General features: G+C 37.3%; 2 protein-coding genes across 5 annotated transcripts in view; one reads left to right on the forward strand and one right to left on the reverse strand.

Moving 5' to 3' along the window:
• The window catches only part of pola1 (polymerase (DNA directed), alpha 1), a 62,371-nt gene extending 60,010 nt beyond the window's left edge, over positions 1 to 2,361 (reverse strand). The window contains exons 1-6 of one of the 2 annotated variants that reach the window (XM_004081237.5): positions 2,184 to 2,360; positions 1,823 to 1,950; positions 631 to 727; positions 480 to 554; positions 265 to 380; positions 30 to 92 (exon numbers count right to left, since the gene is read on the reverse strand). In XM_004081237.5, the coding sequence (XP_004081285.1) occupies positions 30 to 92; positions 265 to 380; positions 480 to 554; positions 631 to 727; positions 1,823 to 1,950; positions 2,184 to 2,232 (528 nt within the window). In that variant the 5' untranslated portion in view covers positions 2,233 to 2,360. Of the gene's footprint in view, positions 1 to 29; positions 93 to 264; positions 381 to 479; positions 555 to 630; positions 728 to 1,822; positions 1,951 to 2,183 lie in introns of both variants that reach the window. The other variant, XM_078938990.1, reaches the window with a different exon arrangement.
• A 1,361-nt stretch (positions 2,362 to 3,722) lies between these two features.
• pcyt1ba (phosphate cytidylyltransferase 1B, choline a) lies at positions 3,723 to 14,244 on the forward strand. Of its 3 annotated transcripts, none has more exons than XM_004081238.5 (8): positions 3,723 to 3,997; positions 6,066 to 6,165; positions 7,298 to 7,414; positions 7,519 to 7,670; positions 8,767 to 8,845; positions 8,922 to 9,064; positions 10,168 to 10,356; positions 12,793 to 14,244. In XM_004081238.5, the coding sequence occupies exons 1-8, from the start codon at positions 3,959 to 3,961 to the stop codon at positions 13,015 to 13,017; spliced, it is 1,044 nt and encodes a 347-aa protein (XP_004081286.1). In that variant the 5' UTR covers positions 3,723 to 3,958; the 3' UTR covers positions 13,018 to 14,244. The 3 variants fall into 3 exon arrangements, with proteins under 3 accessions (XP_004081286.1, XP_078795118.1, XP_078795119.1); XM_078938992.1 differs by having other exon boundaries at positions 3,858 to 3,997; positions 6,095 to 6,165; positions 7,234 to 7,414; XM_078938993.1 differs by having other exon boundaries at positions 3,863 to 3,997; positions 7,234 to 7,414.
• The last annotated feature ends 2 nt before the right edge of the window (positions 14,245 to 14,246 follow it).

The following is a 14,246-nucleotide window of genomic DNA, read 5'->3' on the forward strand; positions in this document are numbered from 1 at the left end:
AGGCTTTTTTATGAATTTAAATTACTGACCTCAGAGTGCAGGTCCTGCAGAATATCTCCTAACAGGTCGTCTTTGGATAAATCAATATCTTTCTGCAGGATGCAAAAAATGACAAAACTGTGTGTAAACAAAACTGTAAATCCAGTTGATGTTTTTTTTTTAGAAACTATAAAAGGCCAAAGTGGATTCTATAATGAGGCAGAATAAAGATATTTATACAAAAAAACTGAAATTATTATCATTCCAAGAGAATAACCTACACACCTCAGCAGGCTTTTTCACATTACTGTTCATGAAAAGGCTCTTTATGGTGTTGGGTTTGGTTACTGCAGCTTTCTTCACAGTTTTCTTGGACTCCGCTCCCTTTGCGCCCCCTTTTCCTGCAAACAAAAAAAACAAACAAACTCAAATGTGTTTCCACAGATCTGACATTTGAGCTCCTACCCTCAAAACTGCAACTCCCTCCGACTGTTTTTTACCCCGTTTTTCCACCACGTCGTCGTCCAAATCGTCATCGAAAATTTCTCGTCCGTCCTCCACATATCCCGTACCATCTAACAGAAAAAAAAGACCATCTGGGTTTTTTGTTTTGTTTTAAATTTTTCACGACGAAGAATAACTGAGTTTTACCATCGTCGATAATCCAGTCGTCTTCCTGCCTTTCTTGTACCAACTTGGAGTACTGCTCCTCATCCACCTCCTCGTACACATGACTAAACTCCTCCACCTGGAAAAACATCAACGGGTGTCAAACAAGTATCAAAGTAGAATGGCACAAATTTGTCAAAACTCACATTGGATGTGTTCAGACTACCACAATAACAGACTACATGGTGTGGGGCTATCCAGTGCCCTGGATTTTAACACAATTCAGAAATTGTGCTCTCTGCTTGTTTTTGCCAAGGTAAAAATCTAGTAAATATGAACATTTCACAAAGCTTATTGGTGAATCCACTGAGTCCTAATGACGAAAGCTTACATGGTTTATAAAAAGATACATTAAAATTGTGTTTTTAAATGACAAACAGTTCAAAAACAATGAATTGCGGTCCATATTCTCCAATCGAGTGAGCATCAATGCACGCTAGTTTCTCACAAAGACTTCTGGAAAATTTCCAGGACATTGGATTTAGGAATTGTAGATTGGGACAGCCCAACAACAATCTTTGATCATTTTTTATGAGAAATAAGCCGCCGTGGGTTCCTAAAAACGTCCATGACACGAACCTCTCTTTTTCAGACAGATCCATTAAAGTGACGGTAAATAATGGCATCTTTGGTGTCATGGAGAAAAATCAAGCTTTTTTGAGATCTTCGCTGATTTGAAGTGGAATTTTAATTTTAAATAATATCAAAATGAATATTACTAAAGTAATTATTTTGATAGAAAAAGTCTTAGTGATTAACACCCAATTACTTATTTTGTAGAAGACTCAGAGTCTCATAATCAGCTGATAAGTATTTTCCCACCTATTATTACAGACATTACTTGATTTTGATCTTTTTAAAACACATACATACATATAAATAAATAATAAATATATGGAAACGCTATTGCTGCTCACACTTAAGTGAAAGTGTTTAATGTTTTGATAGCAGAACAAAACTATATGTGCATATAAGTGATGTGTTAGACTATTTTCTAAAGTTTTTCTTTAAATGATAATAAAAATAAAGGGAAGGGCTGTCTTTTAATTTTCCTGCTTCAGGTTTTCTAGATTGACTTTATTTTGTATTTTACTTGGTTTTTCAAAATAAAATACACGAAAACAACACTTCAGTGACAAAGAACCAGACAAAGGAAGAATCTGTCCCGCTTGACCTTGTATTTGATCTTCTCTCCCATCTTGGCTTTCTTTAGTTGCTCCAAAGCGGACTTCCTGCCGACCTTCTCCCTCTTCTCTCGCCTGGAGCGAGATTTGGCCAGGCTGCAGCCATCGCCGCCATCATCTGAGCACACAGACAGACAGACCAACCAAGCTGACATCTCTTCTATTCTTGAATGTTATAATCATTATAAACACACAATGCATAATAAAGACACATATGTTAATTGGATATTTGAATTTAGGGCAAAAAGCTGGCTAGAAAGCGTAAACGTGAGCTAGCTACTAAACTGTGTTAGCCGCGTGCTTCGCCTTCTTCGTTAATTCTAGCTAGTCACAGACTCCCCGCAAACTCACCACTTCCCGCAGCGTCCACGTCTTTCTCTGGGTTTGAAACTGGAGACATAACTTCTAGTTTAAGTCTTTATTGGCTGCCCACTTCAAGCCGTGCAAAGAGGGGACGATGGCAGGTCAACAACAACAATACAGTCGCGCCAAATGATCTTCCCGGGGAAAGTCATATGCAGGAAGTGACGTCATACCCAACGACATCCTGGCTTTTGATGCGCGCAGCTATCTGTCCACTGGGTGGCAGTGTTGCTCAATGTGCAATTAGCTCTTGGGTTTGGTTTTCAGGAAAACAACTGTGCTTTTTGTGATGTAAACATAACAGATCATTTGTTTTATAAATGTATACATGTAAAAGTTTTTCCCACACAGGCAGATTTTGGTGAAATAAAGAAGCGATTGTTTGGATTTTTACTCAGATCTGTTTGATAGAGTTGAGCTTTATGTTCCAGAACTGAGATGAAATTCAGTTTGATTTCTATCAGAATGAAACTGCAAAGCTTTGTGCTTCAGTGGATCAATCAGACATTAAACTCACTCTGATTCCAACTTCATAAAACCTATAGCAAACAGAACGTGGTTTTCATGAATCGATTTAACTTTTTTTTTGTGCTCTGAATGTGAGATTGCTGCAGAATTCTATACAAAGCCAAAGTGTGGTAGCCTACTATACTAGATGCAAGACACATGTTTATGAATAAGCCAAAGAAAGGAGACTGGAACCAGATTAAAAGCAAAGGTTATAGGTTATTATGGTCCTCCTGATTAAAAAAAAATCACATCATATTTTTCAGGTTTGGGTTTCATAGTTAAAACTAAGGGTGCCAAAAGGAAAAATAAAATAAAAATCCTCTAACTTGCATTACTGTAAAATTCTTAATGTTGTAAACATCAACTAGTAAACTACTTCCAGTTCCTCTTTTGTCACTAAAAATCTCTGAAATTCCTTCCAAGAAAATTAAATATTTATGTAATTATATTATTAATAAATAACAATATCTTTCATATATGAAATAAAATGTAAAATATGCAATTCTAAATTTGTGTGCATAATTTATTTTAAACTCTTATTCAAAAAAGGACTCTGTTTTATGACAGCAGAAGAATGCAGTAATCTTTACATGATGAAGCCCACGCTCTGCTAAAAAATATATGTTTAAAAAGATCTTAAAGGTCAAATTAATCATGTTTTTTTTTCACGATTGTTTTTTTACTTCTTCTTTCAAATTAGTTACCAATACGTTTTTTTAAAGCCAAGACTCTCGCTTCTCCCTGATTGGTTCGTTTTTTGGAGCTCTGTCATCTTCGTTGCCATGGAGAAAGCTCTTCACAGCCTCACCCCTTCCAATGCTCTTCCGATGGGCTGCCATCACACAAAGATCGTCTATTTGGATCGTGGTGTACTTGTGCCTCGTAATTGAGGCTATTTCTCCTAAATATTCAATTTATAGTAACAATTTTTGTTTAAAATTTTAGATAGAAACATATAGAACAAAAATAAACAACACATGATGTTTTTTTAAATCAGATATTAAGCCGCGTCTAATCAATTCAAATAAGAAAAGGATGTTGTGGTATCATAAAAAAAGATGGAGTGAGGCTCATCACATTAGCCCTCTTTTTTGCATTGAGTCGTCACGGGGAGGAGTCAGAGGGTGAGTAAAGGACACAGAGTGGGCGGGGCCAACAGAGGAGACAGAGTGAGGAGGAGAGAGGCATCGTCTCACTGATGCTGAGTCACATAGCAGATAGATCTCTGCTACATCCCATGAATCTGAGGAATAATGGAGGAGCTTGAACACACCTGCCCTCATCCCCGAACGGTAGGGCATCTGTGACTGGCTCTGTTTTTGTCTGTAGGTTTGTGTGTGTGTGTGGGGGGGTGGGGGGTAAGTGTGACAAAGACTGGGGAGGAGACTGGGCATCTTGTGTTACCCCCTTGTTATGAAACAGATGCTGTGCAGCCTCCTGCTGCTGGCATTCACAGACTGCTGAATGGACAATGTTTTTGTCTGCTGTCTTAGTAAAAACAGCTTTACTAAAAGGACAAACGCCCAGTTTTTCAGAGACTGGGACAAAGACGATATTAGTGCTTCTAATTTTCCCTCTTTGGTATAATTCCTCATTTAAGTTCATCTCCATTTTGTCTGTGCTTCATTTCAAACTGGCCACTCTTGTAAGAAACTCCACATTTTCCTGCCTTTGCTACCCTCTGTTTGTCTTTCTGGATTTAATCCTTCTCATGCCAGATGTTCTTTGTTTGTGCCAGAGTCAGCTTTACAGAGCGTGCTCCCATCCTGATCTCCAAGTTTAGCCTATAGTATTTGCTATTTGCTAAATTGCTGGATTCTAACTGTTCCAGATGATTCAGAGAAGAGGCGAATCCTTCCTTAATCCATCAGTGTAACAGAAAAGCAACAGAAATGTGTTGTATGGTCCACCTGGACTGTGGTATATCCCACATAATTTTTATTTTTAAGGACAATGGGGCTGGGTTCTCATGAGTTAACACATTTTTGTTGTCCTCCTGGTTAAAAGATCAAATCAAAATTACACCAAAGAGAAGACAGCATGACAGGAGTCGTTCATCTTTCCCAATGATTATTACATTTGTTGCTTTTGCAAATTATTTTAAATATTTTCTACTTAAATAAATCCAGTTTTATAAATATTTCCTCAAATTTGAAATTTGAACTTTGCTTTAAGGACATTACACCCTTTTTGTGCATCTCCTTGAAACATTTGTGCAATCTTGCTGCAAGGCTCGGGCAGAAGGTGAAACCAGTTTTCATGTACGCCGATGACAATGTGTGCTTCAACTGTCTCACCTTTATTTAATCGACACAAGCACATTTTATGGTGAAATTTAGTGTTCAGACTGATAGCAAAGCATTTTTTCACACCTATTTTTTAAGCCTCATGAGTGCATCTTTCACAGATCTTAGTGAAACTTCCTTACAAAAGATCTCACAGGTTTTTTTTTCCCTCAAAACCTTCATGATTACTGACATAAAAACACCGTACTCTCTGTTGAACAGTTAAAAAAATGCGGAAAGATGCAAATCTGTAAAAATAAAACAAATCAATTTCAGAAAAAGTATGCTAGTTAGTAAAAAAATAAAAATTGTAGTTCTAGTTCTGGCTCCATGAAACTCCAGTCCACCCACAGGTGCATAGACCCCCCTAATGCTGCGTACAGGAGTACAAATGGGATGTTAATAGGAGGGCCTTTGAATACTTGGAAGGGATGTTGAATCCCTTCTCCTGCAGGTTGTTCCCGGAAGATGCATTGACGTCAGGTGCTCGTTCACGGATAATAAATCTGTTTCCGTGTTTGCATCCTCCTCTCACACACCCACGGCTTCCTGCTCCTGTGCTGGTTCTCTTTCTGTGGTGTGACTGAATCTCAGAGAATATTCCCAGCAGTCAACAGATGGCAGACACTGGCAGTTTTTCAGGCACAATCGCACTGCAACACTTTGCCCTTGATGCAGTTTGATCAGAAGGATGACTTTTTTTATTGGTCTTATCTTACATTTCATTGGTTTTAATGTATTTGAGCCGACCCCGCAAGTTGAATACATCTTCTTGTGATTTCTGACACCTTTACTAAATTATACAGTTGGGGTTGATGAATGTCACCTCTCTCCCGTTGATCGATGAGCCTGAGCGTCCATCTTGCTGTGTTTTCTAAAAGCAGAGTGAGCATCAGCTGTGGTCAATAGCTTAATGGAGTTTGATGCAACTGCGAGGGCAGAGACAGGAAGGCTGCATGAGAACATATGAAGTAGAACATTTGAGCTTCAGTGAAGAGGGTGCTTATGTATTTTGCATGCTGTTAGCGTGTCCTCCCTCACAGATCCTATTTATGACCCACTTGCTCTGTCTCAGACTCTCATCGAGCCTGCCATTTTTGCCAGGGAGACCAGCTGCGACTGTCGAGCACCTCACGAAAAGCTCACCATTGAGCAGGCCCGCAGAGGCACCCCAGGTACACACCTTCAGCTTTCACACAGCCTCTCCTGCTCTTTGATTTTGAATTCCAGCTCTCATTTCGCTGAGGTTTAATTTTTAAACAATTGTTTTTTTTACCTCCAAACCGTTTTGCAAATACAAAATATTGTTCATATGAAAATCTACTATATCTTAGCATTATAGTGATTCATCTTAGAGGTATAAATACACACAGCTCTTCAAACCTGTACCCAAAAGATGCCATTTGTGGTGTCTATGTGACACCTGGCGGCTCATACACAGAAACTCTTTCTGTGATGACAAGCAAAAAATGCAGAAATATACATATATAGGAAAAAGGTAAAGAGGCCCTGAAAAAAGTTAATAATGTTCCCAAACCTCCTAAACATTCAACTGCCCTATGTAACGCTTGTGCTATCATAGGCACTTTACTATTGGGAGTTGGGTCATCTAGACCCACTAGACAGAGCGCTGAACCTTTTTTCTTCAATGATTTGTGAACCTTACTGGTGTCCATGGATTACATGAAATCTTTCCACCTTTATCCACCTTTGTCATGGTAGGGAGAACACATCAATGCAAGGGTGAGGTCATCTAAGATAGCACAAGGGTTAAACAAACAAAAAACAAATAGTTACTCAAAACGAAATGCAACAAGATACACAGGTAATCAAGAAAAAACATGGGTATAGGTGGAACCACCAAGTTCAGCAAGTTATCCAGGTCTGGAGCAATTTCATGCTTGTGTTTGAGTGGAAATAGAATCACCACCTTCAGTGACTTGCGTTCCAGCAACCACTTCCAGGGAAAAGTCAATGTAAATGCACGTTTTGGGCTTCCGTGTGTGAAACTCTCACGTTCTCGCATAGCTACACACATTTTTTAGACCGTTTTTAATCAGTTACCGGTATGTCAACAGAGACGTATACTACAACAAGTAGTAATTTACCCTTTAGAGAGACTTATTTAGGTTATTTCTATTTTCTATTTCTATATTTCTATTCTATTGGCTTGACTCTGTTTTTTGCCTTTGCACTTTTTTTATTGGGGTAATAATAAATTCTGCACTTATTGTCTGTCTCAGGAAGCCACCCAAGCTTAAATGAAGACCACCTGAATGAAGCATCACATTGTTGTTTGCCTTCTAGTTGACCGGCCTGTCAGAGTCTATGCAGATGGCATCTTTGACCTGTTCCACTCTGGACATGCTCGCGCTCTCATGCAGGCCAAGAACCTTTTCCCCAACACCTACCTGCTAGTCGGAGGCAAGACAGACCAAACGGTCTTAAGACTGCACAGCGAGTTATCTACTTGACCGTGTTTTTTGTTTGTTTACTGTGGAGTTCTGTTTCCTCTGCTCTGTCAATAGTTTGCAGCGATGAGCTGACTCACAAATACAAAGGCTTCACGGTCATGACGGAGCAGGAACGGTATGAAGCGCTGAGACATTGCCGCTATGTTGATGAAGTTTTGAGAGACGCGCCATGGACTCTTACACCAAAGTTTCTGGATAAGCACAAGGTGTGTGTACCTGTTTGAAGAGGAAAACACATCATCCGAGCGTGAAACTATGCGTTAAACATACAGGGACGTGTTTAAAATATGTCACCAATCCAAGAAATTGGATTTCATACTTATAGATGCTTTAAACGACCTGCTTTTTCTTGGTTTGACACAAGGTGGAGTTATTGTTCCTAAAAAAAAAAGGCTGCTTTGCCATGAAACAACACATCAATATAAGTCCAACCTTTAAAAAAAAAACTCAGGCCAAAAACACCTAAAAGAAATCATCAGACAGAAAAGGTCTAGGAGGTGTTTCTGCCTGATTTGCGGTAAAATAACTCCAGTAATGACAGAGCATGACAAACACAACTCAGATGGAAACTCAAGTCGAATAAGAAAGTTCAGAAAGTGAGACAGTAACCTTTACGTAGTGAGAGGTCCTCTAACCTTTTGACGATTTTCTGTTTGTGGGCCTGAGTCAGAACATAAAGCATTTAAACACCTGTGGTGTGACAAAAAGAGGAAAGGAGGTCAGAAGCATGATGTCATTCATGACCCCTTCTGGGGTCATGAAAGCCAACCTGGCTACTGTTGGGCAAAGGTGGGGTACACCCTCAACAGGTTGCCAATCTGTTGCGAGACCAGATTCACTCCCCACACACATACATAGCCACATCCAATATAGAGACACCTATGAACCCATGTTTTTGGATTGTGGGAGGTAGCCGGAATGCTAGAAGAAAACACATGTACGTACAGGGAGAACATGCATACATAAAGGTCCTAGCTGGGATTTAAACCAGGGCTTAAGAGAGGTAACCACTACCATGCAGCCTGAAACACGATTCCATTGATAGTAGATTACATATCTACTCATCTGTTTAACTCTGAAAGAGCAAATTTAAGGCTCCTGTCAGTGTAAATGTGTGAAACAAAACCAATAGACATGTGGATACATGACAAACTCTGAGTTTGTCCCACTTTCAACCTATAATCTGCATTTTACAACCATTGAAACAATTATATTATGTTATGAAGCTGTTTATAACAGCTCCACTACTTTTACCAGCTTAGCATTTTCCATAATACAATACATTGTGTTTTATTTTCACAGATTGACTTTGTGGCTCATGATGACATCCCATATTCCTCAGCAGGAAGTGAGGATGTCTATAAACACATCAAAGAGGCAGGTCCGTGCACGCCGCCTGAAGAAGATGAGATGACACATTTTACTGAGGGTTATTGAGTGTGTGTTCTTCCTATCAGGGATGTTTGTGCCCACACAAAGAACGGAGGGAATCTCAACTTCTGACATAATCACTCGAATTGTTCGAGACTATGATGTCTACGCCCGCCGCAATCTTCAGCGTGGTTACACAGCTAAGGAGCTTAATGTCAGCTACATCAACGTAAGGCTGAATTAGCTTGGTTTACATCAGAAGATTAAAATAGTCATGATCAGAGATTTGGAAAACCTGAATGCTGACAGTCTGTCAACCTTTTTGGACCAAAATGTTGACAGACTGTTCACTGTGACAATTTGAGACATTTAAACTTAATTAAAATGTTAAATTTCATGACTTCATTCAATTTACCCTTTGATTTGACTAAAATTGTTACAAAAAAAATTATTTCTTGTTTCAAAATGGATTCTGTTGAGTTATTTAAGGTAGTATAAGATTCAAAGTGAACGAAGGTAAAACTTTCATTCAATTTTAGGAAAGTACATTGTAGCATGAAGTGGTACTCCTTTTAATAGGTAAAGATCTGTGAAAATTGAAGTTTAAATTAACCAAGTAAGAACAACTGACAGAATAGTCCACAACTAACAAATAACTAACATATAAGAAGATTAATTTGAATTAAAGCAGAGTAAGGTTCAGATTTAAATGTTCACTTATATAAAGACAGAGAAATGAATGAGTTTCCATCAAGTAAAAACTGTAAATCCTCCAACGTTTTTTTTGCTGTGTCAAATTTTACTGATTAAACACTTTTAGTTGGTTAGACGTGCACAAATCTGACTGCACATCGCAAACATAGTGTCATCAAAGGTCTGATGTTTGCCAAGCAGAAGGAATCTCAAATTTAAATGATCCAAAGAATGAAAACTTTTCTCCCAGTTTGAGTTCAAACAACACATTTGCCAAACTGTGTCGTGTTTGTAAAGCAGATAGACAAGAGTGTAATAGAAAGAGCAGTGGGCCCATGATGGAGCCTTGGGGTACTCCTTTAGTAAAAAAAAAAAAAAGAAATTGGAAAAAATGTTGCCAACCCAGAAAATTCTGTGTGTAATTCTAAAAACCACAGCAGACAGAATTAGAATCAAGAACATTCTTAATACAAACAAAAAGTTGTGTCAGAACTGCAAGCCAAAATTCTATTTATGAAACAAGAGAACTGTAAAGAACTGCTACTGTTTTTGTGGAATTATACCTCAGGAGTGTGCTCTGATTTACAAAAACTGTCTGCCTGGACTTACCTGTTTTTTTGTACTTTTGAAAATCCTTAGGAGAAGAAGTACCGGCTACAGAACCAAGTAGACCGCATGAAAGAAAAAGTTCGCACAGTTGAGGAAAAGAGCAAACATTTTGTTTGCCGCGTGGAGGAGAAAAGTCACGACCTGATTCAGAAATGGGAGGAGAAATCTAGAGAATTCATTGGCAACTTCCTAGAACTTTTTGGACCTGATGGGACATGGGTAAGTAAGGCACATTGGAAAACTGGATTTTTAAATTGAAAATCTGGATTTCAAAAAAGTATTTGTATTTTTGGAGTACAAGTCGCTCCGGAGTATAAGTCACAGCAGCAAAAAAATAAAAAAATAATCATATATAAACAATTTTGGGAGAATTTTATTTAACAAAATACTGGAATAAGAAGGATGAATTTACATCAGAAGCCAAAGAGATAAATTGTAGTGTCCCACAAGTATCAATTCTGGGCCCGATGCTATTCAAAAGTTACATCAATGATATATTCAGTGTTTCAAAACTTTTAAAACTCAAATTATTTGCTGATGACACAAATATATTTTATTCTACGGACAATCATAAGGAACTTATTAATGTGGTGAACACAGAGTTAAACAAAAATAAAATCATGGATGGATTACAACAAATTATCTTTGAACCTAGCTAAAACCAAAGTGATGTTTTGGTAACTACAACACCAATTCCGAGCTCTCAATTAAAATAAATAATGTCTCAATTGAAAGTGTTACTGAAATCAAACTCTTGGGAATTGTTATTGATAACAAAGTAAGTTGGAAGCAACACATCAGACACATGCAAACTAAAGTTTCAAAAAGTATTTCAACCATAAATAAATCTACACATATATTAGAATGTGACAGTAGATATGTACTGCTCCTAAATGTTGTTTTTTTTCACAAACTGTACAGAAATTTGGGGGAATAGTTACAACGGTTCACTACATCCTATTTTTTTACTTCAAAAACTAGCCATACATACATACATAAAACCAGCTATCTTAATCATACAAACAATTTATTTGATCAATCCAGACTTTTAAAACTATGACCCTGTTAATTTTTACACCGCACAACATCTATACAGAGCCAGTGGGAAATCGTTACCATGCAATATCGAAAAACAGTTTTTAAAAATGAAACTGAGGGGATGAAGGAACTTCAAGATCAAATTGATAAGAACCGCGAAGAAAAGTTGGTGTGTGGCACTAAACTTTGTAACAGGCTGAGTAATGAAAAATGTTCAAATATCCAAATATTCAAGAAAAGGTATAAAGAAACTCTGCTTTCACGATATGAAGATAAGAAGAGTTAATGATTAACAGGTGTTTGAAAAGGTCCAAATACATGTGTGAACTTTATTGTAGTAAAATATTTAAAGTTCTTTTAATTACAACCAATTAGTATTACACTGTGTAATGTGCAATAATGATTACTGAAATGTTTTAATTACAATCTACTAAACTATCGATTTTCTTTACTTGATCTGCAATGTGTAGCAATAATCACTGGATAAATGTGATGCTGTGTTCTAATGATAATCAGTGATAATTACATATTGGTTACCTAAAGGGTGAATCATTGATGTTTACTGAAAAGATGTAAGGATTCTTTCTGAGAATAATCCATAAGCACTCGATTTTGTTACTTGATAACTTGATCTGCAATGTGTAGCAATGAAATCTGGATTTAATGAAATTGTATTCTAATTATAATTAATGAGTATTACATATCTGTTCCATGTGGGATTCATGCTACTGTTTACTGAAATCATAAATGAATGTTTTGTGAAGATAATCCATCATCAGTAATCACTTGATTTTGTAACTTGAAAAGAATCTATCTGATGAGAACCGGATCACAAAAACTATGTAAAGCTATAAAATGAAGGGGGGTGGGATGGAATTATATGAACTCACTTCTTCCCACTCCTTTTCAAGTAATAAATCAAGCTCTTCATGACTTTAGTTAATGATTACTATATTTAATCAATCAAATATGACTTAAGTGTGCGTTTGTTTTTTTCTCTATGCATTTCATAATTTCTGTAATGAGTTTGATAAATCTGTATAATTTCTTTATTGTATTGACTACAATTAATGGTTGAAATAAATAAACAAATTAAATCAAATTAAACAATAATAAACTGAATATATGCGCGCTTTACTGTAACACATTGACGCTTATTTAGCTTCATGAAACATAGGAGGAATAAAGTAAATGTATATTAGCCCAACATGTGAACAATTATTAAAATAACCATAACATAAAGAACATAGTAACAAGTCAACTAAACTCTTTCTACCAATTCAAATCACTAAATTCATTGTGTTCTTTAAACCTCTGTGTCACTATGGAATAATTCTGCTAAACCCGACGTAGGACTGAGCGCTGCTTCTTCTTCTGCGTTGCTGTCGCAAATACTGATACACACACCCACAGTACCCTCTAGTAGTTGTTGGAATTTCTTCAAGAAAAAACAAACAAAAAACTCACACATAAGTCACACCCCTGCCCAAACCATGGGAAAAAAATAAAATAAAATAAAAACACGACTTGTACTCTGAAAAATCGGGTAGATGCTTTTTAAACATGTAGTCCAAAGGCTGGATGTTTAACTGGAACTTTGCTGCTGTTTTTGCACAGAAACAAGTGCTTCAGGAACGCAGCGGCCGTATGCTGTCCTACGCTCTGTCCCCTAGAGAGTCGCCCTGCAACAGTCCTCCCCGTGAACTGTCCCCCCTGCGATCTCCCTCACCTCCGTCCCCCCCGGCTCGCTGGCACAACGCACGGCCTTCGCCCCCCACCTCCCCTAAAGGAGCATCCGCCTCCATGAGCAGCATGAGTGAAGGCGATGAGGATGAGAACTAGACTGGCTTCCCAAATGCATCCTGACACACATTTTCACTCCCAGCACACTGCCTGGAAATTCCTCACAAAAAAAACAAAAAAACAACTACACACGGAGACTTGCTGGAAACTGTAATAATAAAAGAGCTTCAGTCTTTCTGAACAGGTGACCAACGATAGAGGAAATGTTGTTTTTGAGCTGCAGGGTACAAAGCCATCAATGTCTCTGATGTCTGGACAACCAAGCAGAGGAAGAGGAGATTGGGAGGAAGAGGAAATTTGACCTATGAACCCAGAATCTCATAGACGACTATAAATCCCTTGCAATATATTTAAGGGGGGTTTGCCTTGGACTGTCCAGCACTGACCGAGACTCTCAAAAGTCCTGCTTAGTACATCACTGCATTTTTTTTTGTCTTTTTGTGTCAATTCATTTCAAGATGTTGTTTATTTATTAAATACTACATGTGGAATAGATAGAAAGTTACAGAAAAGCGTTGTCTGCATTTTTTTAATAAGAAAGAAAAATCACCTACGCTTTTTAATAAGATTGTTACTCCATTATTTAACTCAAACCTGTGTAAAAACGTTTAGAATAATTTTCTTTGTATAAACATACCAAAACCAAAAGGGAAAATTAAAAGTTCACTATGTCTTCTTAGAAATCCCAATGTGGAAAAAAATTGCATGCAGAGCTTTGAGCATATTGTAAAACTTACATTACTAAATTTTTCAAGTAACAAGAAAAAAATACTATAATATAATAAAACTGTGCTCTACATGCTTTTTTTCAGACCTGGAAGTGGCGGTAAAAACCAAAACCAAATTCTTTTGTGTTCTTGAATGTAAAAAATAAAACTGGACAGTAAAAGTTATCTTTATCCGAGGTCAAATAGTAAATATCGTCAGCTGCAGCAACCAATAAAACCTGCTGCTTTTCATCTGTCAAACTGACGCAGATGACTTCTTACCCTGACGTCTACTGTTAACGAAAACACGACAAGTCTGCCTACTTGAATTTAAAAAAAAATACCTAAGATAGTCAGAGAAATGTTTGTCCTGTTTCCTTTTTTAAATAAAACATGCAAATTGTTTTTGCTCAACTTTAGACCTCTCTTTTACTTTTACATCATAGATTCTGCACTGAATGTACAGTAGATGTCCTTCCTGTATGTACTACATGAAAGTTGTCGCTAAAAGACATTTTTTTATTGTTAATAAATAGTCTAAAATGTGGATAAAAAGCAAGA

Source organism: Oryzias latipes, chromosome 20 (assembly GCF_053564925.1).
Source record: "Oryzias latipes strain Hd-rR chromosome 20, Olatipes_Hd-rR_3.1".
Lineage (NCBI taxonomy): Eukaryota > Metazoa > Chordata > Actinopteri > Beloniformes > Adrianichthyidae > Oryzias > Oryzias latipes.

Excerpts from the sequence above, each read along its gene's own strand:
- pcyt1ba (XM_004081238.5), top strand. The coding sequence starts at position 3,959 with ATGGAGGAGCTTGAACACACCTGCCCTCATCCCCGAACG. Across the intron at positions 7,671-8,766 it reads AGTTTCTGGATAAGCACAAG|ATTGACTTTGTGGCTCATGA; the intron begins GTGTGTGTACCT and ends TTATTTTCACAG. Across the intron at positions 9,065-10,167 it reads TTAATGTCAGCTACATCAAC|GAGAAGAAGTACCGGCTACA; the intron begins GTAAGGCTGAAT and ends GAAAATCCTTAG.